Source organism: Triturus cristatus, chromosome 5_2, assembly GCF_964204655.1.
Source record: "Triturus cristatus chromosome 5_2, aTriCri1.1, whole genome shotgun sequence".
Lineage (NCBI taxonomy): Eukaryota > Metazoa > Chordata > Amphibia > Caudata > Salamandridae > Triturus > Triturus cristatus.
The window spans coordinates 388697542-388724931 of record NC_140588.1 but is presented as its reverse complement, the minus strand read 5'-3'; the positions used below and the strand labels follow the sequence as shown (position 1 = coordinate 388724931).

General features: G+C 42.1%; 1 protein-coding gene across 4 annotated transcripts in view; it reads left to right on the top strand.

Annotated features, from left to right (window-relative positions):
- Positions 1–27390, top strand: part of LOC146823047 (uncharacterized) — a 230421-nt gene that overhangs the window by 127330 nt on the left and 75701 nt on the right. For all 4 annotated transcript variants that reach the window (XM_085607251.1, XM_085607250.1, XM_085607253.1 and 1 more), the window contains 2 exons: positions 313–410; positions 20034–20178. In XM_085607251.1, coding sequence (XP_085463377.1) covers positions 313–410; positions 20034–20178 — 243 coding nt within the window. The remainder of the gene's footprint in view (positions 1–312; positions 411–20033; positions 20179–27390) is intronic.

Below are 27390 nucleotides of genomic sequence, written 5' to 3'. Positions count from 1 at the left end.
TCTCTATCGTAGGGTTTTACACAAATGAGTGTATGACGTAAAATTTGCACTATACATGACGTATCACTTGTGTATCCCACCTGGCCAGCTTCTTAGTGCATTCATATCCAACAGGAGCATATTTGAAGCTCTCTTCCTGCACAGATGTTGATTGCTTTCGGGACCATGTAATTGAATTGGAATGGATAGATGCTGTGTTTCTAATGCTGTACATATATTAAATATGCTAATTACGATTCTCAAGTAGATTTTGTGATTCTCCTGACTGGCTTGCGTCATCTTTTCATTTAATATTCTTTATTTGTTTTTTAGGGGGTAATTTCTGTGCAGGCTATGATCTGAAAGAGGTTGCTCAAAACCTAACTTCAATAAGTCTTGAACAAGATACCACCAAGAATCCTTCCCCCATGGTAATTATTTGACAGTGTTACTGTGCAAGTTGACTACTATAGAAAAAGGCATCAGAACCCTTTTCCAACCTAGCATATGGTCCAGTCCGCTTACTCTGGGAAAGTGGCACTCATAAACAATCTTTGAGATCCTGTTCACATCAGAATTTTTAGACTTACAATAACAAATATCTCATTGTCTTTTGAAGTTAGTATATGTTTCTGTGACAATGGTTAGATGTTCTCAAAGGTAATTTCAATTGGGGAATAAGGTTCGAAAACATTAAAAGCACCACACCCCATCACTATTAGCCAGGTGTTCAGACTCAAGTGCTGGTGTAATAAGAGTGCCAGGTCCAGTTTACCTTGGTAATTTGCTCTGCATTGTCAAGACACTGTTTAACTCTTGGAACTTCTGTAAATAAGTTATGGGTGTGCAGGATGATTGACGTTGTTGGGTAAGGCTTCTCATATCCTCTAAAACCGTGCTCTCTGTGTCACTCGTATATTCTTGCACACATCCTACTGCAGTTTATCATATACCCTTACATGAAGCGGAGGTGGTTTGATTATTGTTTATCTCATGACCTGCAGCCGAATCCTAACATTAAATGCAACGTTTTTAGCTTATTGTCTGAGACTAAACAAGGCTCCCTCTGGCATATTAAAACATATTATATTTATTATATAAAGGGGACAACAACCCACCTTGGACTCCAAAACGGATCCCCCCTGAACACATGTACATGGTCATATTCTGCCTAAGAACATGCATCATGGGGGGATACTTAAGAAATCACTGCCATTGATGAACAGCTTTCATACCTCTCTGCTGAACATAGCGACTGGTGGTTCCCCGCCGAGCTGTGGACTGCTTGCTTTTTTTTAAATTATATTTATTTTAATGTAATTGTAATGATTTTAAATAATCGTACAATACGTTTTTTAATTTTCCATCCAAGAGCTCTAGGAACCCGGTGCTCCTCTCAGGATACTCTAAAGAGATGCCCTGGGTACTTCTGAAATTATAAGTTACGTCGGGCTATCTGCATGTTGACCTCTGTCCGGGTTACCTGAGATAATATAGCTCATAGCCTCAGCCCCTTCTCATTCAAAATGGAATGCCTGTCCCTTCAGGATCCTGTCAACTATGAGATATTATTTGTATATATCTTTCACTGCCATTGGCAAATAACTTTGTGATGTTCATAAGAATGACTTTAATAATATTTTCGAAATTTAAAAAAAAAAAAAGGTTATTAAGGAAAGAGAAGTTCTATAAAGAACCTGAGATGTCTTTAAAGAGAAATTTATAAAGGTGGCAGAACTTTGCTAATTATGAAAAAGGTATCATTACCAATATCAGGACGATGTACATCCATCTCTGCGAAACTGGTCTGGATTGTTTTATCTTATACTGGTGTGGTAAATGCTTTGAAATCGGTAATCACCGAAATGTGTAGTCATGACAGGATTGACCTTGTGTCGGGCAGGTTCCATCTTTGAGTTAGTCATTAGTGAAATTCCTCTTTTGATGTTGGGCCATCCATGACAAAAAATTTGTTTTGGGATACTTGACTTATGAAAAGGCAAGATATTCCTCCATTAGAAAACAAAGTTGTGACCAAGTAGTTTAAGCCCAAGATCATTATTATCTCCAAGTTAAATTAGAATGGTACAGACTCTACACATTTTGTAATATTGGAAGCACTGCATTCCATATCATGCCATAAATTCCACATAATTTTACCTTAACTTCTTGACAGCACATTTTTCTGCCCCTTGCAGAAAAATGGTCTCATCTTCTTTTAAACTATTTGAGTTCTCAAGAGAGGACCTTAGAAACATGATTTGTAAAGTAAAGAAAAGTTTGCAGTATATATGAGTACAGATGAGTGAACACCATTTAATTGAATGCAGTCTCACTGCTGTTTATGAAGTATCCGCTTGATGATCATGAATGATGAAAATTCATTCTCTCTGCTTTGGCCACCACAGTATATTTATCTGCCGTAGTGATCACGTCAAAGAAAACAAGAGTGCCAGCAGCTCTTGCTCCTATGTTCTACTGCTACTATAGTTAGGTATCTGCCTCGGAGGATGGGGAACTAACCGTGATTGTGAATTTGAGTCACTCGAGTCCAAAAGTTGAGTAGTCTGGTGCTCGTGCAGCACACTGCTGTTCAACTCCCTGAAGTGCTTTACTTTAGTCCCTATGCTACTGTTTGCCAACTGGAGTTAGCTACAGGCACATGTCACAAGAAATGCTGTTTTAGCAAAATATTCATGTTAGACCTGGCACCTTGGCGTGAGTCTCCCTTCCACTTTTTGTCGCTGTGCCTCATGTGTTTTGCTGGTGTTAGCTGCTCAGAGCACTGTGCCACTGCCAACCAGTGCCACAGTGCAAGTGCTCCCTATTTAAAATGTATATGTTGGTTGGATTCCATGATTGGCTTATTTGGTTTACTGTCAGATCCCAGTAAAGTGCACCAGGGCTTGTAAATACAAATGCTGCTGGTGGGCTTGCAGCACTGGTTGTGCCACCCACAGAAGCGGCCTGGTAAAATGTGTCTAAGGTCTGCCATTGCAGAACCTGCGTGCAGTCTGGTACTGTCATGCTGACTGGGCAAGTGCACACACTTGCCAGTCCCTAAACCTTCCCTTAACTTCATATTAGTCACCCCTATGGTAGGCCCAAGGGCAGGGTGCATTGTAAGCATAAGGTAGGACAAGCCCTGATGTGTGTGGCATGTCCTAATAGTGAATTACAGCCATTTTCTTGTTTCACTATTTTAAGGCTACCTGTTCTCCATAGGCCAGAATGGGCTGTTAGAATTGTTACATTCTATGATCCTAACAGACCCAGGGAACATGATAGAAATTCGAGTTTAGTATGCCTGAACTCGGAATAATAAAATACATCTTTTAGTAAAGTTTATTTTAATATTCTGTGTTTGCAAATACCACTTTTAGAAAGTTGGTATTTGCTTGCCTGACCATTTCAGCCCGCCTCTGCTATGATGTGTATCTGCCTGTCTGGTTGTGTGAGTAACAGGGCTGGGGAAACCCAGAGGGGCAGGGCTAGGTAGCCTGGTGGTGAATAGGAAGATTGGTAGTCAGATGGGTGGGAGGAGTACACCTGGGCTCTGAATAGGGCTGTGCTCTGCTACCACAATGCTGGCTCCACCTCCTGCGGAGCGGCTGATGTCTCTGCCCTGCACCCTGAATAGAAAGGCAGAGTCATGTCAACAGAGTGCTCAAGAACTGGTTTGGACTGGGCAAAGGCCCCTCAACCCCAGAGGAGCAAAGGAATTAGGGGTATAAGTATTGGGACCCTGCTCCCAAGTAATTAGATCCTGCTGAAACCAGAAGAACCTCTGCCAGAAGAGAAGGAACTGGGAAAGTTGTAGGAGGAGTAACTGTCCCTGACCTGGGGGATTAGCCTGCAGTGGTTGCCTTGCTGCTGAAGGAGAGGAGAAAGACTACTAAAGACTTTGCTTCAACCAACTTGTGCTTTAAAAAGATCTCCAAGGACTTGAACTGAGCTTGCCCCCTGAACGAAGTCCCAGGACCAGTGGACTTCACCCCCAGCTCCCCAGAGTCTTTTGGAAGTGCCTGCTGCTGTTGTTGGGCCTTCTGAGGGACTGCGTGTCGCAAGGAGCTGGAAGCGCGACGCAAGGGAGAGAAGTGTGCCGCCGTCGGAGCCGCTGTTGTCGAATCTCGCAGAGAGTGTCGCCGCTGCAGCATCGCATCGAGCGGAGCGTCTCGCATCATTCCGGAAGTGTCTCGCAATGCCGAAGAAGCGTGTCGCCATCGTAGCTGTCGCATTGCACCGCATTGAGAGAAGAGTCTCGCATCGAGGAGGAAGCGTGTCGCCATCGCAGCCATCGTAGTTGTCGCATTGCACCGCATCCAGAAAAGCGCCTCGCATCCACGGAGAAGCGTGCCGCCGTCGGAGCCGCTGCCGTCGCATCTCGCAGAAGGGGTGTCGCCGCTGCAGCATCGCATCGAGCGGAAGCGTCTCGCAACGTCGGAGAAGAGTGCCGCTGCCAAGGCCGTTGTCGTCGCATCTCGTCAAGGGTGACGCCGCTGTAGCTGACGCATCAAGTCGAGTCTTCTCGCAACATCGGAGAAGCGTAACGCATCTGGAAGATCCCGTCTTTATTTCTTTTGCACCAAGAACTTCAACGCATCTGCATCGCTGCACCACTTTTGTTGCCCTGCGTGTCGCATCTAAGGTACATTGACTTAAAGTGTTGCATTTAAGAACTTAAGAGAAACTAAGCAATCTTCTACCAACTAAGCAAGCGTATTGTGTATTTTTAATCGTTTAATGGTCTTGTGATAATCCTATATAAAGAATCCTTATTTTTAATATAAATACCTGTGTGGTGTCCATTTGTAGTGTTGTCACTTGGTTACTGTATGTGTTCACAAATGCTTAACCTATAATGCTCTGAGATGAGCCTTGTCTGCTCGTGCCAAGCTACCTAGAGGGTGAGCAAGGGGTTGTTTTAGGAGTGTAACCCCTTACCCTGACTAGAGGAAAGGTTCCCTGCTTGTCACAAGTACCTACCTGTGCCAACCAGAGAACCCGGATTCTAACAGTTCACAGCTGCTTTATCATTGTGGTTGTTTCTAGACCAGAGATCTCCAACCTTTTCTGTAATAAGAACCACTTATGCTCCATGAATATCACCTGGGATACTGGTGGTATTATTATAATAGTGAGTATATCAGACAAACGTACATACATGGTCAGCTCATACAAGATTAGCAGCAGTGATCACCTCAGTTCCTCAGACAGGGGTCGCCAACAGGAATGTAAGATTGTTTTAGCAATAAGGAATACCAGTACATGTTAATACATAAATGATATAGCTGTAATGCCCTGGTACAAAGGTAAAAACCTGAGTAGTAAGTATCCAGGGCACCACATGAGTTATCACTCAAAGATCAGTTTTCAAATCTATTTTACAAAGTACACAATTTTTCCACAAACATCAGCTTATGAGTGCTGAAAAGAACCTCATTTTTATCTCAAATGCAGACTTTTAAATTTTGGTATACATATATTAATTCAGCCTTGCAAAATTTAATTTACAAGGCGTGGCTGCAAACAGGAGAGCTACTGGTAGCTCATGAGCTACTCATTGGTGAAGCCTGACCTAGACTGGTGACAATGGCATTTATCATGTTTCAGATATCACCATGTTGCTGACATATTAACTTGTGCAAACATGCCAACATTTGAGACCTAGAAAGAGGGAGATTTTGAAAAATAATCTGGGTGATGTATCACCCCTTTTTACTTCTAGGCAATTTCAGGCAGAAGACCGCTAAAATTAAGCCATGTTTGACTTTAAAATTTGAGAGTCAAATTCGACAGCTGCCCCGACACCCACAAACCACGCACGCAATCTGGGGTTCATCCTGGACTCAACGCTTGCTATGACCCAGCAAGTCAACAGTGTTTCCTCCTCCTGCTTCAACACCCTCCGAATGCTCCGCAAGATCTACAGATGGATGCCCGCGAAACCAGGAGAATGGTCACCCAAGCACTCGTTAGCAGCAGGCTGGACCATGGCAACGCCCTCTACGCATGAACCACAACTACACTCCAGAAGTGACTCCAACGCATACAAAACGCCTCTGCACGCCTCATCCTCGGACTCCCTCACCACAGCCACATCACCACCCACCTAAGAGATCTACACCGGCTCCCGGTCAACAAGAGGATCACCTTCAAACTCCTCACTCACGCTCACAAATCACTCCACAACGCCGGACCAGCATACCTCAATGAACGACTGTCCTTCTACACCCCGAACCACCAGCTCCGCTCCGCCGACCTCGCCCTCGCCACTGTCCCACGCATCCGCCGAACGACTACCGGCAGCAGATCATTCTCCTACCTCGCCGCAAAGACAAGGAACACCCTCTCCACCCACCTGCGGCGGACCCAGGACCTGCTGACTTTCAGGAGACTTCTAAAGACCTGGCTGTTCGACTGGTAGCTGCCCCCCCTCCCCAGGCGCCTTGAGACCCTCGCGGGTGAGTAGTGCGCTCTACAAATGATTGATTGATTGATTGATTGATTCTCCCGGCTGAATCGGGACTGTTGGAATGTATGAGGCATCAACATTTTATCCTTGGCGGTTTTTTATAACACAAAAACAGAGATTGAAACTATTCTTGATACAGGTTTTTCTCACAGAGCTTTTCCTCGGATTCACAGGATGTTTTAAAGCTGAGGCCTGTGATTCAAACCTGCATCCCCACTGGCACAGCAGAGGGACCGGCTTTGCAAGAGTGTAGTTGCGGGATCGGATGTCAGGTCAATGGCAAAATATGCTTTGTTTTTCCCTTACCTGGCAGGAGCACGAAGTCAGCAGTATGGCAAGAGCGAGGGCTACAAAGGGATTGTGCAAGAGCCAAAACTGCTTGGCCTATCACCATCAGATCACTATTGTGCAAAAATCTAATTTCTGCATCCAGGAATCGGGAGACGGGAGATTTGCTTTGAAATTGGGAGTCTCCCACCTGAATCGGGAGGGTTGGCATATATGCTTCTACGTGCTTATGATCTGCACCATACAGAGATTATAATAAACTGCTACTCCCAGCACTCAGACCGTTCTGAGTGACCCAATTACCTCTACTTGCGTGGGTGCTTTATTGTTCAATGGATCAGATACTAAATGTGCACGTTCTGTGATGTAACCCTCTGCCATTTGGCTGTCCTGTGCACCTTCAACATCATTAGCCATTGTGCAATGTCAGACTCCAATCAAAATCAAAGTTAGCGTCCTAACTTACAAAAGAAGTCGTGACTTGTTCCTTGCTGATAAGGTATGATACGTTCACAAAGTATATAAATAGTTCTCTTTCCAAAGTGAGGATGAAAGTTGATTGGTCCTCACATATCCTCTCGCTATGGTGCCATATTTCAAGGAACTATAACATTGCTTTAAAGTTAAACTGGAGTCTGTTGGAAAAAAACAATATTTTTTTAAACATTAACCAAAGTTGATTTGTTAATAAAACAAAAAACTTTGCATCAACTTAGTCTATTGCAATATTCTATTTTCTATTCAAATTTTATTTATAGCTTGTTCTTGTCAATGATTTGGATGTATTCCTTTCCAACACAGGATTTTGTGAAGTGAAAGTTAATTTTCAACTTCTGTTGTCATACTGTGTTGCCTGTCAGAAAATGCAACATTGTTTGATTCAGTGTTCCATGTTAGTTAAGTTACAGAAATCTCTTTAGCCCTTTCTTACTGAATGCTTACAATATATAATGTCAGTGTTACTTTACAAAGCATTTTGTTTGTTTGTTTTTGTCTAAGAGTGTTGTCACTATAAGAACGTTACTTGAGGGAAGATACAGAATTTCTCTTGTAGAATTCACAGCTGAATAGTCATCTCATTGATCAGGGTCAAGAGCCTGTGAAAGCATATTAGTAAATTCTTCTGTGCCTTTCATTTTGGTGGATCCCACAGAATAGTGGATCCCACAGAATATGTCACTGCTAGAAATTAGAGTGGCAATAAAAGTAGACCCAACACTCCACAGTGGGCTAGATCAGCAGAGGCAGAGTTTGATGTTTTCCCAGTTTGAAGAACAGAACTTCATGGCTTCCGGATATAGTTGTATTTCATGCCATACGCAATGTAGAACTTCTAGTGGCTGAGTACACTGCTTGTTATATATGTGGAGTTGTGTTAAAGTGTGGCAGCATGTCAAAATACCATTTTAAGTACAACTACTACACTGCAACACATGCAGTCATAGCAGTGGAAGTATATTCTATTGAGTCTGTGTCAACATTTGTTCAGTGGTGATAAAAAATGGATTTAATTGTACAGATGGCTAGGTTGGTTTCTGCAAGTTAGTGCTAGGCCTTCCACTTGTCTTGCACTCTCTAAGGGATGCGTGGGAAAGTATTTTCAAATACCGTCTCAAATATGAGTGGTAATAGTTAGTGGAGGTGACATTTTCGAAACTTCTCTTTGCACCATGGTTTATATCTGATCCTCTAAAAAAAACCTTTGTCTGTCCTCTAAATGGGTATAAAAGAAGCTCAAGCTTTTTATAGCGTTGCATTATATGGTTTCTAGAGTGTGTGAACATTGGCTTCTTTTTGTGTGTATGAACCTCGTGGTGTGCGTTGCATATGCCCTGTATTTCCCAATTGTGCCTCTTGTGTTTGGTGTATATATATTGTTTGCAAGCATTTACACTGTTAAAAAGTATTTTTGTGCAAAGTGAGATTCCACATGTTCTACTCTGGAGTTGTAAGTGTCAATCTATTTGTAACAATGACATCATGGTGGGTGATGTGGATGCCAGTGACTTGTTTGTTCTATGTGCCGTGTGTGTGTCTGTTTATCAAAGTTTCAAAAGCATCAACAAAGGTGCATATTTCTATTTTGCAAAATTTAAATTCCAGATGTTATACTATGGTTTTGTATTGGTCATGATACTTGTATTTATGATGCAACAGGCTGAGGCTTTTGGCCATGTTGACTTAGTGTGTGTACTGTTTGTACCTTTTGTGGTTACTTGTGTCTGCGAATGTGAGTGATTGTGTTTTTGGATGAGGGCATGAGATGAACCCTTCTCAAGCAACACCCTTAATACTTGTCAGGGGTGCACCACAACAGTCACTTAAGTAATCTGTGCTTAACCCTCGGGTAGCTTGGCACAAAAGCACTCGGGCTTAGCTTAGAGGCAATGTGTAAAGTAATTATGCAGCACTTAAGCAGTAATAAAGTGAAAACACAATAAAAAAGAAACATTCCACACCAATTTAGAAAGATAGAGTAAAAGTTAATAAATTACTTGACATCAAAACAATGAACCTGAGATTTGCAATTTAAAAAATTTAAGATAAGTATAGTGCCTAAAAGTACAAAGCGCTGCTTGCAGTTACCTGGTTGTCCAAGACCCGATGAAAGTTCCAAGTTCAGGCTGGCCGAGATGGTACCCAGGCTAGATACAAGGGCCAGGTTAGTCTTGCTGAAAAATGTTATCTCCCCAACGTTCGGTGTGAGGAGTCCAATTCGTGGGAGAGGAAGCAGCGAGGAGCAGGGAGTGTGTTGCAGTTCGTCACCGAGTAGTGCGAAGAGCAGGCCGGGTGTCGCGGACAGTCCTCGCCGTAGCTTGAACCATCCTTTCTAGTTTTGCAGATGGTTTTTGCTGGATCTTCGTGTTGGCATTCACCGTAGGCTGCCGATGCTGTAGCGTGAAGTGCAGATCTCACATCATTGGTGGTCACTGTAGCTTGAAGAATCAGATTCACCGGAGCTTCGTTTTGGTGGTCGGCAATATCTCGGTGCAAACTGACCCATTCATGGTTGCAAAGAGCCCAAAACATCAGGATTTCTCCCTGTATTCCAGGAGGAGGTTAACTAATGCCAAACTAAGGATCCAGGACCCAGAGGGCACATCTTGGGGATCAGGAGCTTACTCCAACAGAGAGCAGTAGGTCTCAGGCAGGTCCAGTTGCAGGTCCAGGGATGTACAGTTGCAGCAGGTCAGATGGGTAGTTGTGAGGGCTCTGGAGCTTGTTATGCCCCTGTATCTCAGAACAGGACAGGAGGTCAGTCAGCTGACCCTTGGAGTCACTTCAGCCTGTGATAAAGGGGTTAGATCAGTCTTTCTTCTCAGAAAGCAGAGCAGGCCCAGTTGCAGGTCCAGGCAGCTCCAGTGCTACAGGTCACTCCTCCTGTAGTATCCACAGGTCCAGTAGTATGATGAAGAGTGGGTCTGAGGGTTCTAGTTTTATACCTGATGCCAGCTTTGAAGTGAAGCATGCTTCTGGAGTTTTCCCCCCACAGAAGTGTCTGTAGTTTCCTGCCTCCCTGCCTTCGTCCAGGATGCCTGGGGGCACAATAGGCTCGTGTGAAGTTTGTGGTGAACTGAGGCAGTGTCTTTGAACTTCAAGCGTGACAGATGACAGCTCCGCCCCTCCCATCAAGTCAGGCTGGACCATCCTGTCAACAGCCAGTCCCTCTATTGTGTGGCTGTTAGTGAGTAATGCACAAAGACCAACTGCCAATTCCAACTCCATCCTAGCAATGTGACCCAGTTGTAAATTAAACTCCGACTTCACTATTAAAGAGGATTTTAAATTACAATTCCTTAAACACTAAACATGACATTTCTACATGCTCCCAAACAAAAGTTATCGCTTATAAATGTAATGGGGAGAGGAGTTGGCATAACGGCTAGGGTGGTCGACCTCGAATCTGGGGAACTGGGTTCAGGTCTCGGCAATGACACTGAACATCCTGTGATTCTGGGCAAATCACTTAATCTCCCCGTGCCTAACCAAAAAAAAATAATAATGTGTCCTCCTGTAATGCAACTGGTGCTATGTAAAGCTCTCTGATACCCGATTCGGGTCAAGTTCGCACTATATAAAACTTTTTTTTAAAATAAGGTAATCCAATGTTATCCTATGGGAAAGTTAGGCCTCACAGTGGTGAAAACGTATTTGTGAGTTTTCACTACCAGGACATGTAAAACTTAAAATTACATGTCCAACATTTTAAATACAATGCATCCTGGCCATATCCCCTGTTTAGGGTCTACCATAGGGGTGACATATGCATTAAAAAGGGAGTTTTAGGCTTGGGAAAAGGCTTATTTTGCCAAAATGAATTGGCGGTTTAAAACTGCATACAGGCTGAAATGGCAGGCCTGAGACATGTTCTAAGGCGCTACTTAAGTGTGTGGTATAATATGTTTTGCATGTCCACTAGTAGCATTTAATTTACTAGCCGTGGGTATATGGTATATCATTTTACTAGGGACTTACAAGTAAATTAAATATGTCAGTCAGGTGTCAGACAATGTTACCATGGTTAAGGGAGAGAGCACAAGCAATTTAACACTAGTTAGCAGGGGTAAAGTGCACAGAGTTCTAAAGCTAACAAAAACAGATTCAGAAAAACAAGAGGCGTGGAGGTAAAAGGTTTGGGGGACTAACACCCAAGGGTTTGAGGTCTAACAGAGAACATTAAAAATTATGCAAACAATTAGAAACAAATGAAAACTCAATATGTTCCAACTGTGGTGGTATTTTTCTCAGGAGATTTTTATCCTTGAACATCCAAAAAAACAATAGAGAGAGTGAGGGTAATGAGGATCCCGAACCCCCGGTCTGGATATGAGTATAAAACAAAGGAGGGAGAGAGATGCAGTCGAAAAAGATTCAATCGAAAAGAAGGGGGAGAGATAGAGAAAGGAATAATTCAGGGCAAAAGAATTTCCTATTTGGAAAAAGATCCATCACTCACCAACCTGGTTGGTGACATGCTTCATCATCTGGGTCCCACCCTGACCGCCGAATGCCGTCAGGGTGTGCTTCGACGCCTGGAATTCCAGCGGAGCGGGTTTTCGTGTGTGTAGGTGAGTGAAAACGTGAATGATGAAAAATAAAAGTGATATATTAAAAGTGTCAGCGGTGTGCTTCCTAATAATTTAATACGAAGCCACTTGGCACGATTAAAACCTGTGAATAGATATCGTAACTGGTATTAATGGCCAGTGATATCAGTGTTGGTATGTGTGTGTGGTCAACATGTTTCAACTTTTCTAGTAATTCTTAGGTTTTCGTCAGGACCAGGAATTTGAGGAACGGGGGGTCTGCACTCGCTAAGGTGCACCCACACCCTGAACCTCTGTGTACTACACCTTTATTAGAGAGTAGTTTGTTGTGCCTTCAAGCCGTTCTTGAAGGATGATTTGGATCTGTAAAAGTAAAATCCGAAAAAAGAAACTTTCTATTGGAATTATTCCCATTAACTCTCCACGCTCACTTATTATGGTATGCGACATGCAATGTGAGTTGTTGCATGCAATCTATTGTGGGTGGTTTTTGCATGTCTCAATCCATGTATAGGGCATGCATTGTTGATTTCGCGAAAATAATTATTATTAATATTCTCGCATCACGTGCATCAGTTGTGCTTGTCTGTTGGCAATACAAGAAGGGCATACGTGATGATTCACACTGCTATCAAACATTTCTAGTGCAGTGCGCGTATATTTGTAAAAGTTTAGACAGAGACAAACAAATAAAGAGCGCTCAAGGACTCACGTTAAAAAGGCTAAATATAAAGCCTCGTGGTTCCCGTGGGGAGCGTGGGCTCTGAACCATTGCTGTGATAGAAAAGGAAACAACATTTTCAGCTTGATTTGTCTTACCTTGATCTTGTAAGGCCCTTCTATAGTTGGAGTAGGGATACATTTACGTTCTCTCACCGGTACGCCCGTTTACACACCTACTTCGGGGTCCCACAGTTACCGAATGCTGGCGCCGTGTCTATCACGGTCGGTATTTAAGAGAAAATGCTTCCGCCCTTGTGACTTGGGGTGTGGTTCAATTGGGTCATAGGGATCAAGGTAAAATTCTGTATTTTGTGAAAAGTGATAAGGGTTCTGCAATGAAGAGGTGTGTATTTGCAGTTGTTTGCTGAGTCAAAGGGCTCAGCTTAAAATTCAGTAACCCGTGTAAATAATAAGGGTTCTGCAGTAAAGAAGTATATTGCAGAGAAAAGGTAACAATGGATTCTGATTGAAACCTTGGTGTGTGTTATAACAATAAACTGAGAAAAAGAGATAACAGAGACCAAATTCATCTACTAAGTACTGAGTTCCATGGTATATTGTCGTTCAGCCCTGTTATGTGGGTTGACAGACGGTACACCCATCTTTGTTCCTTTTCAAAGAGTGTATTCTGACTTTCGACAGATTCAATAACAGTCCAAGTCATATCATTTGTAGTGTGGTTATTGCTGATAAAATGTTCAGTCAATTTAGTAGCCGCTTTCTTGCATCGGATAGTACTACGATGCTCTGGTATGCGTTGTTTAACTTTACGAGTGGTCATGCCTACATAACGTAGATTACAGGGGCATGTTATGATGTAGACTACATTGCAACTGTTGTAATTGGTATGGTTTTTTTGTGTCCAGATCTTGTTGTTTTCCAGTGTCAGTGTTTTGGTGTGTGTAGTGAGGTGACATACTGAGCAGTTCCCACAGGGATAGTGACCTGTAACTTTCGGTAGTCCCCAAAAGGTCAGGACTGTGGCTGCATCAACTGCAGTGATTTTCTTTGGTCGAGTGTTAACCAGTGAGTCCTTTAGACTTCTTGCTCGTTTGTTTGAGAATAAAGGCTTCTCCCATTGCAGATTGCCAGTGTTTAGGATTCAACATAATATTATAGGTTGTCACACAGGTGAGAGGTGGTTTCTGTGTGGGTCTACTGGTTTCTTCTAATAGGGCATCTCGGGGTTGGTTTCTCGCCTGTTTTTGGCCCTTGTCCAAGATATGCTGAGGGTAACCTCTTTCTGAAAGCTTTTTGGAGAGAGAAGAGGCCTGTGTTTTGTAGTCTGTCAGTTTGCCACAGTTCCTTCTTAATCGAAGGAACTGGCCATAGGGTAGATTTTCTTTTAGTGCTCTCGGGTGAAAGCTATCATATTGTAGTAGATTGTTTTTGGATGTTGGCTTGGTATAAGTTTTTGTTTCAAGTTTGTTGTTTTCATTGTGGATTTCCACATCTAAAAATGTCATAGTGGTTTTATCAATGCTGTGTGTAAATTTTAGATGGGGGTCACAGGTGTTGAGCCAAAAGATGAAATCTTGCAATGTTGTCATTGGGCCTTGCCAGATTGCCAGTACATCATCTATATACCTTCGCCAAAGTTTGAGGTACTTGGAGAAGGGTCTGTTAGCCCCGAGAATAAATTGTTCCTCAAAATCAAAAACATAGAGGCCCGCTACACTAGGAGCAAAAATGCTCCCCATAGATGTACCTCCTGTTTGGAGGTAAAGTTGACCTTCAAATTCAAAGTAATTCTTCATTAGGGCGAGTTCTGCGCATTTGAGGACAAAATCTCTTGGGACATTATGGTCCCAAGTGGCGTTCTCCATGGCTTTTGCTAAGACTGCCAATGTAGCCTCTTGAGGGATATTAGTATACAGGCTTTCTATGTCGAAACTGACAAGGATAGTTTCTTCATTAGTCTCGATGTCTTTTAATACATTGAGGACATCTTTGGTGTCTCTCAGATATGTGGAAGTCTTCTGTATCATGGGTTTGAAGAAGAAGTCACTATATTCAGAAAGGGGTTGGAGGACAGAGCCTATCCCAGATACGATGGGTCTGCCTGGTGGGGTAGATTTATTTTTGTGCATCTTAGGAAGTACATAAAAGTAAGGTATTTTACCTTCATTGCTGGTTAGGAAATTAGCCTCCTATTTGCAAATATACCCTCTTTCCTCGGCGCTGTTGACAAGATTGGAAATTTCTTGTTTCAGTGCAACAGTAGGGTCTGAGGTGAGGGGTTTATAACTGCTACGATCTTCGAGGAGTCTCCTACACTTGTCCATTATGACTATCCCACCTCCTTTATCGGCAGGTTTTATGACGATGGTGTCGTCATTACGGAGCGCTATTAGGGATTCCTGTTCAGTTTTAGTCATATTCATAAAAGGGTTTCTTCGGGAAAGTTTTTCTATGTCATTGTAGACCACCTGTTCGAAAGTTAGAACCTCAGGAGGAGTAGTATGGGGAGGTGGAATGAAAGTAGATTTCCCTCTAAAACCAGTCACATTAGGATTAGTACTGATGGACGTTGCGTCAACCTCTTCCTTTTTATCCTTGCCATACCAACTTGTGTTTTCAGTGTGTGGTGTGTGCAGTTTGTTTAGGAGCTTACGAACATCAACAATGGTACAAAGCTCTTTGTTGTAAATTTAAACTACATATTTTTCTCTGTGGTGTTTATTATTAACCCACCAGCGCATAGTCTATGGCCATGCAGACTTGCGGTGTATTTGTGTTTGTTTCGTTAGGTGATCACAAATATTGAAAATGGGGCGCTGTTATTTGTTGCAAATAAAAACACCATATATTTCACTGTGGCATCTGTGTTGGTATACTCTGAGTTTTAGCCTTATAAGGCATGATCTTTGAACACACTGGCTTGTGGTGTGCTCCATGTGTCTGTTTACTTAGGTGTTTGCAAACATTGAAATTAGTACAGAGTTCTTGGCAACAAATTAAAACTGCATACATCCTTGTATTATGGGGGGCTTGTATTTCATGATCAGGGTGCTACCCTTGTCCATGTCATTTTGGGTATATGTTTTGACAAAACCTTGTGTGAGTTTTCACACTTTGTGAACACTGCAATGGTTGAAGATTATGTCCTATTGAGAAGTCATATTTCCCTGGGTACATGTTACTAGGCTGCAGTGGTGGCCGGCATGGCTTGTCGGTGATGCAGTGGGGGCGGGTGCAGAAGGGGCACACACACGGGGGGTTCGCATTGTAAACAAAATATATACATGAACACTTATCTTGCTGCCGACTCCCCGCGCCTCCGCTCCTGCTCTCCTCGTCAGAATCGAGGAACTGGAAGCACAGCCAGGCTCCCCTGACCAATCACAATGCTGTAATTCAGTGTTGTGATTACTCTGAGCGTCCTGGTTTTATGCTTAGCATGTTCTCCACGCAGGCGGTAATGGATCCTGTATGGAGAACAGGTAAAGAGAGGGCTGGCCAACACTCATGTGCACTTAGGAGTGGGCAAACCACTCCTGCCCTGCTCCAAGAGCAGAGGAGCTCACCCGCCCGCAAAGCAGCACCGAACCATTAAATGATAGCAACTCGAAGTTATTATCATGTTGTGTTTCCTTTACTTTGCACTGCTTAAAAGCAGTGGGGCGACACTCTTCCGCCATAGCTGAAGAGCCGTCACTGCTAGATTGTATTAATGCCTGTGCTTTGCCCATGCCAATTGTGCCAAGCATGCAACACAGAATCCAGTTAAAATGTGCTTATGGTCCTCCCTTTAATTTTGAGTTCATAAACATCTATGCATTAAGGTGTTGGTGAAGTTTTTGAAGATATGCATACTTTGACCTGCACAGTAGAACCTCTCTTTTTGGCTTATTTAAATCCACAACAGATATTCCCCAAAGAAAAAAGGCACAGAATGACTGAAAAACCATTTCTCCCGCAACCGGGTCGATGCGCTGTTTCTGTTACACGCAGACCGGAGATGTGTTGAAATCCATGTTGCAAGTATCTGGGCAACTTCTAGTGAGCCAAGCATAGGAGGAGGGTTAGAGACTTCCATATCCCTGAGTGTCAAGTAACAGGAGGCAAGCCAACAGCCCTTGTAGATCACTTGGAGTGAAGGCAGTGTTCAGCTCTCTTTCAGCAGAGTCTGAGATCAGCAAGCAGCACGACAACAAACAGAAAAGCAGACTTTCCAGATCAGCAGTCCACTTGAGTCATTTAAGGAGCGCAGCAGCTCTTCTGTCAGTGCTTCAGTTACAAGTCCAGTAGTACTTGATTTTAGGGGGTCAGAGACCCAGTGCTTATACCCAAATGTGCCTTTGATATGGGGGAGACTTCAAAGCAGCTCTGAGCGCACAAGTATCCCTTTCAACCCAGTCCTTTCTGGCAGGCTATCTTTAGGGGGTAATCAGTCCTTTGTGTGGGGGCAGGACACCGCCTATTCAAATTAAGTGTTAGCCCCTTACTGCCATCCTGCACAGGCAAGGCAATCAGAATGCAGATGTATGTATCCTCCCTGTGTTGTGGCTGTCTAGAGAGAATACATTAAGTGTAGCTGTCACCTACCCCAGACATTTATTGGAGACAGGCACACAAAGTTATAAGTACAAAGAAATCTCCACTTTCTAAAAGTGGAATTTCTTAAATAGTAATGTCAAATCCAACTTTTCCAGTAAGGAGGATTTCTCATTACTATCCCGAACATATGAAACATGAAAAAGCTACTCTTCTCTGATCAGGAATTCCACCTTAAAAGTGTATTAAGGAATTCCCAATGTTAACCTATGAGAGGAGAAGACCTCACAGTAGTGAAACACCTAACAGGCTGTTTGTCAATACCAGGACATGCAAACCATCCAAGTACATGCCCTTCCTTTCATTTACACAGCACCCTGCTCTTAGGGCTACCAAGGGGTTACATTAGGGGTGACTAATGTGTAACTAAAGGGGAGTGTAAGGCTTGTCAAAGGGTTTTAAATTCCAAGTCGACGTGGCAGTAAACTGCACACACAGGACCTGCAGTGGCAGGCCTGAGGCAGGTTTGAAAGGCTACTTCTTTGGGGGACACAATCAATGATGCAGGCCCACTAGTAGCAGTTAATTTCCAGGCCCTGGGTCTATGGCATATCACTTTACAAGGGGCTTACATGTAAATGGAATATTCCAAACCGGTGTAAACCAATAATGCCATGTTTAGAAGAGAGAGCACATGCACTTTAGCCCTGGTCAGCAGTGGAAAAATGCTCAGAGTCCTAAAGCCAACAAAAAGAAGGTCAGAAAAAGAGGAGGAAAGCAAAATGTTTGGGGCGACCCTTCAGAGAGGGCCATTTTCCAACAGGCTTCATGAAATTAAAAGTTTAAGCAAGTGTTTCCTCCCATTCCCATTGTAATGTTAAGTATCAAAAGGTGGCCTAGTGTACTGTACAGAATGCTGCAGAAAGGTCTAAATGAACCATTAGACATATATCGCTCTCTTTTAAAATTGTAGTGTGGAGCGAACACCAGATTGAATTTGGTTTAGGAATTAGCAATTTGCAATATGAGTTGGGATGCCACAGCCTTTTTCAGTTATTTACACAGGAATGGTTGTTCAGAAACCTGTCTGGGATTCTGAAGGTTGTTTGGGCTCAAGTTTTATTTTTTGAGGCGAGGTGTGGAGTGATTTGGTCAGATTTGAGAAATGTTGGGGAAATGCTGGCTTCGAGACAGCATTTTGAGCAGCAGAGTTAAAACATCTACTTTGGATTCCTATATCCAAGAAGTAGGTATAGGTTCCTTAGAAAAAAAAGAGGAATTTTTAGAAGATCTTATTTGTGAGATGAACTCTGTATCAAGTTTTTCGAATGCAAACCATTTGGGGGCATCTCTTCTTGGGATTTCATCAAATTGAGACTTTTTTTTCTTTTTCAGGTAGCGCAAAGTTGATAACGTCAATTTTTTTACTGCAAAAATGTTTGTGTTGTTGACCTCGGCTTCAGAGCTTAGAATTTTCGAGCTAGAGGTAGGATTCACCCAGTGCTTTATGGTGTGGAAAAGAGATCTTGTCCGGTATATAGCTGCTTCAACTTTATCTTTAAAATAGTTTAACTTCTAAGATTGTGTGATTCTGTGGACTTTGTTCTTCTCCAGATCTTTTCTAGTTTTCTTGCTATTTCTTTGCTTTTGTTGCTCTTTTTGAGTACCAAGGTGCTGGGGTTTCCCCTTGATGGTGTTACCTTTAAGTGGTGTTAGTTTGTTCAAGATTTTATTGGCTGGCTCGGTATAGAAATTGGTGAGTTCATTTGTAGAAGCATATAGGTTTAAAAAATGAGTTGTGCTTTGAGTTTTCGAATGGAGATTCATAGTTATTTCTTTTAAAGGCTATGGAGTCTGGTTTGGAGCATTTCCAGCAATTTTTTCCCTGTGACTGCAATGCCTTCTCCATTTTGCTGTGTATGAAAGATAAAATAATCCATAGGTAGTAGTGTGTAGAAGGAAATTGGTAAAATGGGGTAAACAAGGTCCAATTGATGAATAGCAGGTCAATATTGAACAAAGTTAGTAGATCGGCTATTTCAAATGTATCTTCCTCAGCTGTCTTAGCATTGATAAGAGTACATTTTAGGTTTGTAAATTGCAGGTGTTTGCTGTTTTCAATTGTCAGACTTTATTGGTTGGGGTATTCCAATTGTGCTCTTCGCTTGGCTTTCCTTTAAACAGGAAGGTAGCGTGCAGAAGCACATCTTTGTGTATTTTTGATGATATCAGAGTGATGGTGAAATAATTGCTGCGGAGTAGAGAATTACTTTGACTCAGTTACAAGCAAGGTTTTTTTGTGCAGTTTTACTATCAGGAAGGCTGAGAAGTCTTGAAATTTAGCAGAGCGAACAGATCATCAATAGATGGAATTCTCTTATTTGCAATAAAATCCACTGGGAGTATTGAGTATTGATCTCCAAGTGATGGTACCTCACTGCAGATATTCAGATTTGCCACCAGATGGGGACAGATGGGTGCGAATAACCTAGAGAAGTGGTCTTCAAACATTTTAATGCCGCTCCCTCCCCTCAACCGCACCCAGTGGAGAAAAAATCATTGGGCCCCTCCCCAGAATTTTTCACAATTATTCTGTTAAATTGTATTTATAAAAGTATCCACAGCGTGTGGCTGAGGTTTTGAAGAATATTTGGAGTCCCTTCCCCTTTGACACATATTCCCAGCTAGGACATAAATGACAAAAGATGTTAGTGATGGCCCATTACACAGAGCATAATGCTTCTTTCTGCCAGAACCTGGAGCCCCCAGGAATCAACTAAGGCCCCCCCCAGTTTAAAGACCCCTGACTTCGAGTGAGAGCTAGACTAATGATCAAAAGAAGAAACTTTCTGTCTGACAGCTTTCTTTGGAAAAACTTAGCTCAAATCAAGGAGTAAATATTACTTTGATGTAAACTATTTGGAGGGTGCTGAATTGTCTCTGCTTTACACGTTTTATAACTTTGTATCTATTGAGCTAGATTTGTGTTTCTTTTTCTATAATTGTGTGTTTGTGCTTTGCAGGGCCCAGCCCGCATGCGGTTTTCCAAGCCTGTGATTGCAGCAGTGAGTGGATATGCAGTAGCTGGAGGCCTTGAACTCTCCCTGTTAGCTGACCTCCGTGTTGTGGAGCAAAGTGCAGTATTTGGAGTCTTTTGCAGGCGCTTTGGTACGTGCTCCTGCAACGCTTATTAATGAAAAGTCTCAACATCCGTCACCAGTGCCATGCCAAGATGCATTGCCTGTCTGCATGGACCACACAGTTAAAAATCTTTTAAAGTATGTATTGTATTTCAAAGTGAAAGAAAATATATGACCACCAGTTATTTCATGTGTGACAAGCAAAAGGTAAGATCCCTAGTGCAACACATGAAGGGAAACTGGACAAAAGCGATTCCTCAGAAATACACTACTGTTGATAATCCTTGGTGTTTTTAGAACAGATTTATGATACATTGTCAACTTAGATAATGGACATTAAGTTGGGGTGGTTCTGAAAGGAAGAGGTGCAAATTCAGGTTAAAGGCTAAAATAGCAGTGGACCAGTCACTTGGATTTATTCAGTTGGGACTTACTTGCAAGTTGGTCCTGTATAGAGTCAAGAACCAGTAGGAAGTTTGAGTACATCTAGACATGTTTTGGGAAGTGCACTGTGGATGATTGACTGTGGTATCGCGAAGTAGGACTGGAATATTTCCTATCGCTGGTTTTGGAGGCCTAACAAAAAGATATTCTTTCATGTGTATAAAACGCAATACTGTCAAATATAAGGTGGAAGATAGCATGCCTAGAGGTACCATTTAATTTGGTGTCTCCTACCCCGTTAGTGGCCATCATGATATTCTGGGCCCAGACTGTGAAATAACACGTGGGACCTATAATCACCAGGTCCATTACCACAAGCAATTCCTGATCCGTGTCCATTTTGCCTAATTTGGCTTGTTCCCATTGAGGGCTCTAGGCCAATGAGACCGCATCAGACGCTGACTTTGGGTGGGAGGCGTCTTGTTTGAAGTATATTATGGTTTGAAAAGCGCAATCTGACGCGTTCCTGGCCTCGAGAAATTTTCCAGCAACAATAGAAATGTCAAGATAACTCCGGTGATTAATGTTCTTCCTAGAGAGAGATTGGAGGTTTGTCTAGTGGAAGATTTGACTCATGGTAAGGTAGCGCTGAGGGTTAATGTGCCTGCTGCAAAGAACGTGAAACATTCAGATCACAAAGCGCATATAATGTAAATTGGTCAGTGGGTTGCTGCTTTTGCCGGTGAGATCCTTTGTTACTTGCAGTTTCAAGCTATAAACCTAACATAGAACAGTGGCCTAAAACCATCTCGCTTAATTATTGTCACTAGGACCTGACAAAAGTTTTGTCCATTTAAGGTCCGCTTAGGTGCTTAAAATTAGCATTTTATAATAATAAATTTCACAAACCTCTCTTTACTTTTCATTCTCTGTATGCCTTCTCTCTCTGAGCAGAGGCTAATCGAAGTTGCATGCATGTTTGCCTTAATCTTAATTAATGTATTTTTTCAAATTGCCCTCATTTGATATCAAAATTTCAATAATCACAACCCTCCTTCTTCGAAAGTTATACGCTGCAACTTAACAATACCTAGGTGTGGAAATGTACCCAAAAGTGAGAAGACTGGTTCAGGGTCTCCTTCTCGTCCACGGGTCCAAAAACTAACAAAAAGAGATCGGCACTGGAGTTAAAATAAAACAAAAAGTTTATTAATCACTCATGAGCGGGACCAAGCCCACACAACACTCAAGTGTTGTAGGAGGAGGTACACTGAACTCAGAAACCATCGTCCTTATATAGAGTTTTGTTGCAATGTAAGCATATGGACAGAAATGGAAAGAACAAGTTTAGAAATGGCTATCAGCAAACAAGGGCAGATGGATGACCACTTGGTCAGCAAATAGGGAGGGGGAGCAGAAATGCTTATGGCAGCAGTAAACGATCAATAGATAGCCTCTAAGACCAGGTGCACCGGTAGCTACAAACCCCCCAGCACGTACATTGCTTAGCCATGTCAAAAGAGGTCAACTAAAGTTGATGACACAAGCAGAGTGAAAAGGAGAACAGCAGAGGACGAAAGAATTACGAAGGAAACGAAATGGACACCACAGCAAAAATGGCTGTCGCTTATGCTAAAGTAAAATATTACACGTTTCCACATAGGGACTGATTTAGAGTTTGGCAGACAGGGTATTGCGTCGTAAACGCAACAGAGTAGCCTTTCCACAAAATCCTCGGTCCACCTGCCTCCTTTAGAGATGGGCGGACCGTCACATATCTACCAATTAATGATCACATCTAGCTCCTATTAATTTAATCGACCACAAAGAAACTGACGTAAATGCATGGAATTGTTTTCGTAAGAGCACAAAACTTATGGTAATAGCTAACAATAAACAACAGTAATTAATGACCACTGGATTAATTTCTAATCTTGGGGTCAGAGATAATGTGCTGTCTGACGTAAAATGCTTTAAAATCTCATCAGAGGTAGTAAGTGCAATTTAAATGCAGTTACAAATTTAAGAGGAAATATCTGGTTATAAAACGTTTCTTCTAGTCAGGAAAATGGTTTGAAGTCAGTCTCATCTCAAATATTCTGCCTGTTTTGTTGTCAGAAGCACGTTGAAGGTAAAATGCACCAACATTGTTTTTATCTTTCTCATTTATAAAGAATGCCTCGGTGTTAGTGAACAGATACAGTTCTCCCGTATTTGACCTTTCCTGCTCAGACTATAAAGGCTGAAAAGAACAGACCACATTTGTAGGAACCTCGCTCCAATCAGACCCTCTGAAAGCCATCCATGGATGGTGCTGAAGACCCCTTTAACCACTATTCTGTGGTTTTGGGAAGAGAGCAGCCCAACCTCGTTCATTGGCGCACATTGAAACTCCATCAGACACCATTTCTTGCAACATATCAGCAAACCCTCTATCCTCATGTGGTACCTTTAAAGGCCATCACTCCAAACCAAGACCTCACCGAACCTCCGTCCAGACCACGGCAGGCCTTTAGCCCTCTATCTGGTCAATGGATAGACCCTTCACACCCCCAACCGCCCCTTCTATCCCTTTCACCCGCTCGGCTAACTTATCACTGTCTCTAACCTAGGTACTGCGATTTGATAGTGGCATATCTATGTGACAGTTTGTACGCGGGGGTGGACAACTTAACTTTTTGAGGTCTGCATGCATGACAACATGTCATGCCCTCTGAGATGTGCACGAAATGATTTGACATGTTTGGAAGCTCGTATAAAGTTGCTTCAGAACCCATTTCAGGGAAACACTGATCAGAACCTTAAAAAAAAAAATCACCCTATTTTACTTTAAAGAAAATATTGTTTGCAAAGTGATGACCAATATATATATATTTTTTAAAAAAGGCTAAGTCACATAGCTCCGGACAGGTTAATAGAAAACAGTTACAAGGGCTTGGAGATGAGGTGGGTTCAAATGCTCGGAGGAGGGTACAGGGGCGGACAGGTGAAATGCTCTAAGGAGTTATTAAGACACCAAGGAAGGAAAAACTTGTATCCAAGAAGGATACAGGAAAGATGGACGAGACAGACTGGCTTGGATTTACAGTAGTGCATGGATGGCGAGCGTATGGGTTCAGACCCTGATTTGACCTATTTTTGACAAAAATGCACTTTAATTTAAATGGAGAAAAAAAACAAGTTTAAAGCCTGTATCCATGCCAGAGGCCCTTTTTCGCAGCTTATGCAGGTTGTGAGATAGAATAGAGTTGGCCTACCGGGAATGCTCTTTTGGGGTCATGACACGTGTACACAGCCCGGCCGGAGAGACAACGAAAAGAAGGGGATACTGGTTAAATGCAAAGTACCAAACAAATGGAAGGCAAAATAAAAGGATGGTAATACAGTAGACTCATGAAGTGGTAAATAATTACCATGACCGAGCAGTTACTTGAACAGGGCGCGAAAGTATGCCTTGCCAGAGAACAAAAATCCCTTTCTAAGAACTGGTTTCTGCTTCTTTTTTGTGTTCCCAGTGCTGCACACAACAGCCGTCTGCCTACAACCGAAACTGCGCATGGTAGTACAAATATTTCACTAAGGAAAGTGTGATCCATGCAGTTCAGTCATTCTCAACAACGTAAGATGTGTCAGCATTCCTAAAGCAGAAACCCCAATGGAAAGGAGCGTTCAAAAATAGAAAGAAAAATGAGGAGATCAAAGTTTTCATTTTCAAGGGTCACTTACCCACTAACCACACTAACCTTTTTATGCTATTTTAGGATTTTCTTTTTTAGGCCACTTTGTTGACTGAAACGTCAAAATCAGATCACACCCTGTATACCAGACTAGCAGACTTGACACCACCCCCTCACACACAGTCATTTTCTGGAGGAACCCTCAATGCCTGTGGTTACAGCCAGCATTGGTCTGTGGTCAAAGAGTTTGTTGATAACCCCCCAGAACTAAAATATAGCTTACAAACATAGCCCGCTGTATCATGATTTCTGCTGCATGTTTACAGTTGTGTGTGGTCTGTTTGAAAAACGTGCCTTGAGGGCAAGCAGTGAGTCTCTGTTATTGTGTATTTTAACAGCTGTGTAGGAGACATCTGTCTTTAACTTTATACATTATATTAAACCACAACACGTCACCCATCACTAGGCCCGAAGTCCTCCAGTAGTTTGCCAGCTCCTGGATTTACTGTTCATTTTATATAGAAAGCAACCGGCTCTTTGTATTTGGCAGGTCACAATTTTTTTTTATAATCAAAAAAGGCGTTATTCGGAAATGACTAGAACTTTAACCAAAAAGCCATGGCTTAGCCACTCTTGCTAATTTATATCACTGATGAGAGATTGATGCAATACAGCTCTGAAGGCAGTAGTGAAAATCTAGACCGTTTTTAACTCGCCTAGTGGAGACCTGGTCAAGATTGTATCAGAACTGTCAGCTATGTTGGCAGCAGAGATAAGTTAGGTACTACTGCTCGGATTATCTATTGTTCCTCAGCCATTCTTGGCAAAATACCTGCCCACTTGCCTTGAAATGAGTTCCGGGTTTTTTGGAGGATTCCACAACATCCTGTAGAATCCAAGGAACCTTAGCTTCCATATCATCAAGTCTACATAGGAAGCTTTGGACTGGCACAAGATATGTGAGATGCAACCTAATATACTTTCCAGTATACACACAAAAAGATCTGACTGACACACAAAAATGAGGTGTGATGTGTTCTTTTGGTTGACTCTTGAAAGTAGACTATTAGTAGAATTTCATTTTTTATCCTGCTGTACAGGTTCTCAAATCTTTAGAGAATTATTTCTCATGTGCACTTATATAGCAATATAGTTAAGTTTTATGTGATCAGCTTAAGAGGAACACACTCCTTTCACTCACTGGGATGCTGTGCACCTCTGGGATTGGATTCTTGCTCAGGACGCCACCCTCAAATGAGATCGCCTTGTGAGGCAACGAAATTCAGAGGTTCAAATGTAGATGAATGGCATAGAAAATGAAGTGTATTGGATGGGTAGATGGTTGAATATATTGCTTGCCTTTTATGTCAGTAAGAATAACTTCTTTTTAAAAGTGCTGCAAAACTTGCAGGAAGCAGTAGCTGAAAACACATTTAATATTTCGCATCTCACAATGGAGGAACAATATAATATGTCTCTGGAACCGATATTAATACCAAACACACACACATTTAATGGGGCTAAGACATGAGTCTCCAAGAAGTTTCTGCAGTTGTGAGGTCATTAGCACAATTCTAGGAGACAACATAGATACAAATATAATAATTTTACAGTCATCAAAGTCAAATGAATACTTGGGAAATTGGAACTTCATAAGGCTGAGCACTGACTTCTAATCGGTTTGTCAATTTATATCTCAAACATAAGAAAATAGAAATTGATATGGGACAGGGACAATCTTAAGTCAACTTTAGAGAACACTGAGGAAAATGGTGATCCTTATTGGACTTCACATTCTGCTGTGTGTTACGTTAGGGGCATTTGTATAGCACTTACTACCATTTCTATAGGCTCGTAAGCTGTTAAAATTCGGCATGGTATGTAGAATATTGAAATGGACCATATGTATACAGGCCATGAGTTATAGATTCTTAACATAAGTATAACTATTATTGCTGAAGTTCTATGGTCTTGTGTGGGTAAAACATCAACCCAACTATAACATTTCTGTAATCTTTGTTTTTTTTTTCAGTTAACATTCATACATACACTGTGTTATTAGTTGTGTAGGGTGTGAGGCCTGCTCAAATAATAGGTCCATATTTATACACTCACTAGGAACCAAGCATCTCATTGTGGTGCTTGACTCTCATGGTAGCGAAGCAGAGTAGTCCAAGGCCTACTCATGGTAGGTGGTGTGCTCTAGTAATCACCCTGGCAGGCACTAATACCACTCAATAAAGATTGCCCAGTCTGTGTTTATTTGGGGGGGAAGTACATTTATTACACATACACTACTCAGTAGTACACAGTACTTTACAAATAGATACATAAGGTTGGTGACAACACTTTTGATGACATTCTCAAATCACATTTGACCCCTAATGGGTCATGACTCCCCAAAATCACAGTACCCACCAACCAGATAAAGTTACTAAGTAGAAGGATGTCTCTCTAAATACAGCACGTTGTTTGCCTTTGTTAAGGTTACCGCATTAAAAGACCAAGAATCTCATATTATAACCCATCTCTCTATCACTGACATCAGTAACCATTTTGTACTTGCTATCATTATCATCAGTAAGCTATTGCAGTATTTATCATGAATCACTGTCACTCATACGTTTTAAAATTTAGCATTTATAAATCAGCATGACGCGTCTATGCCTTTCTTAAACCACTTCGGGCCGCATAAAATACAGCCTTAAGACTGTCTTATGTCCCGTGCAGGCCCATTGTCATTTTCCATATATTAGCATGAGCATGTTGCAGACTGCCCTCTGCTTTGCGCACTTTACTATACAAACGTTTTTTGCTTTGTTCCACACTGTACTTTCACACAGAACCTGCTCTTATTTTCGCATTTTGTTCTTTCCAGGGATTTAGTCTGAACACCCAAGACAAGGTCAAATAACAATGCCCCTTGTTATTTTATTCTGGTCAGGCCCTAGCACCTAGACAAAACACGCGAATGCAGCTGTTGTTTGGGAACACGTACGTTTGTCATACAGGAATGCACAGATAGGCAACAACGCATTTGGAGAGGGATCTTTCCAGGGAAGAGATCATGACAGCACCTGAGATGTAGAACTTTCATCTGTGCCTGCTAAGGTACGGGGTCTGCTGCCAACAACCAGAGAACTCCTGATATATAATCATTTTGTTTCTGTAGAAGGGAA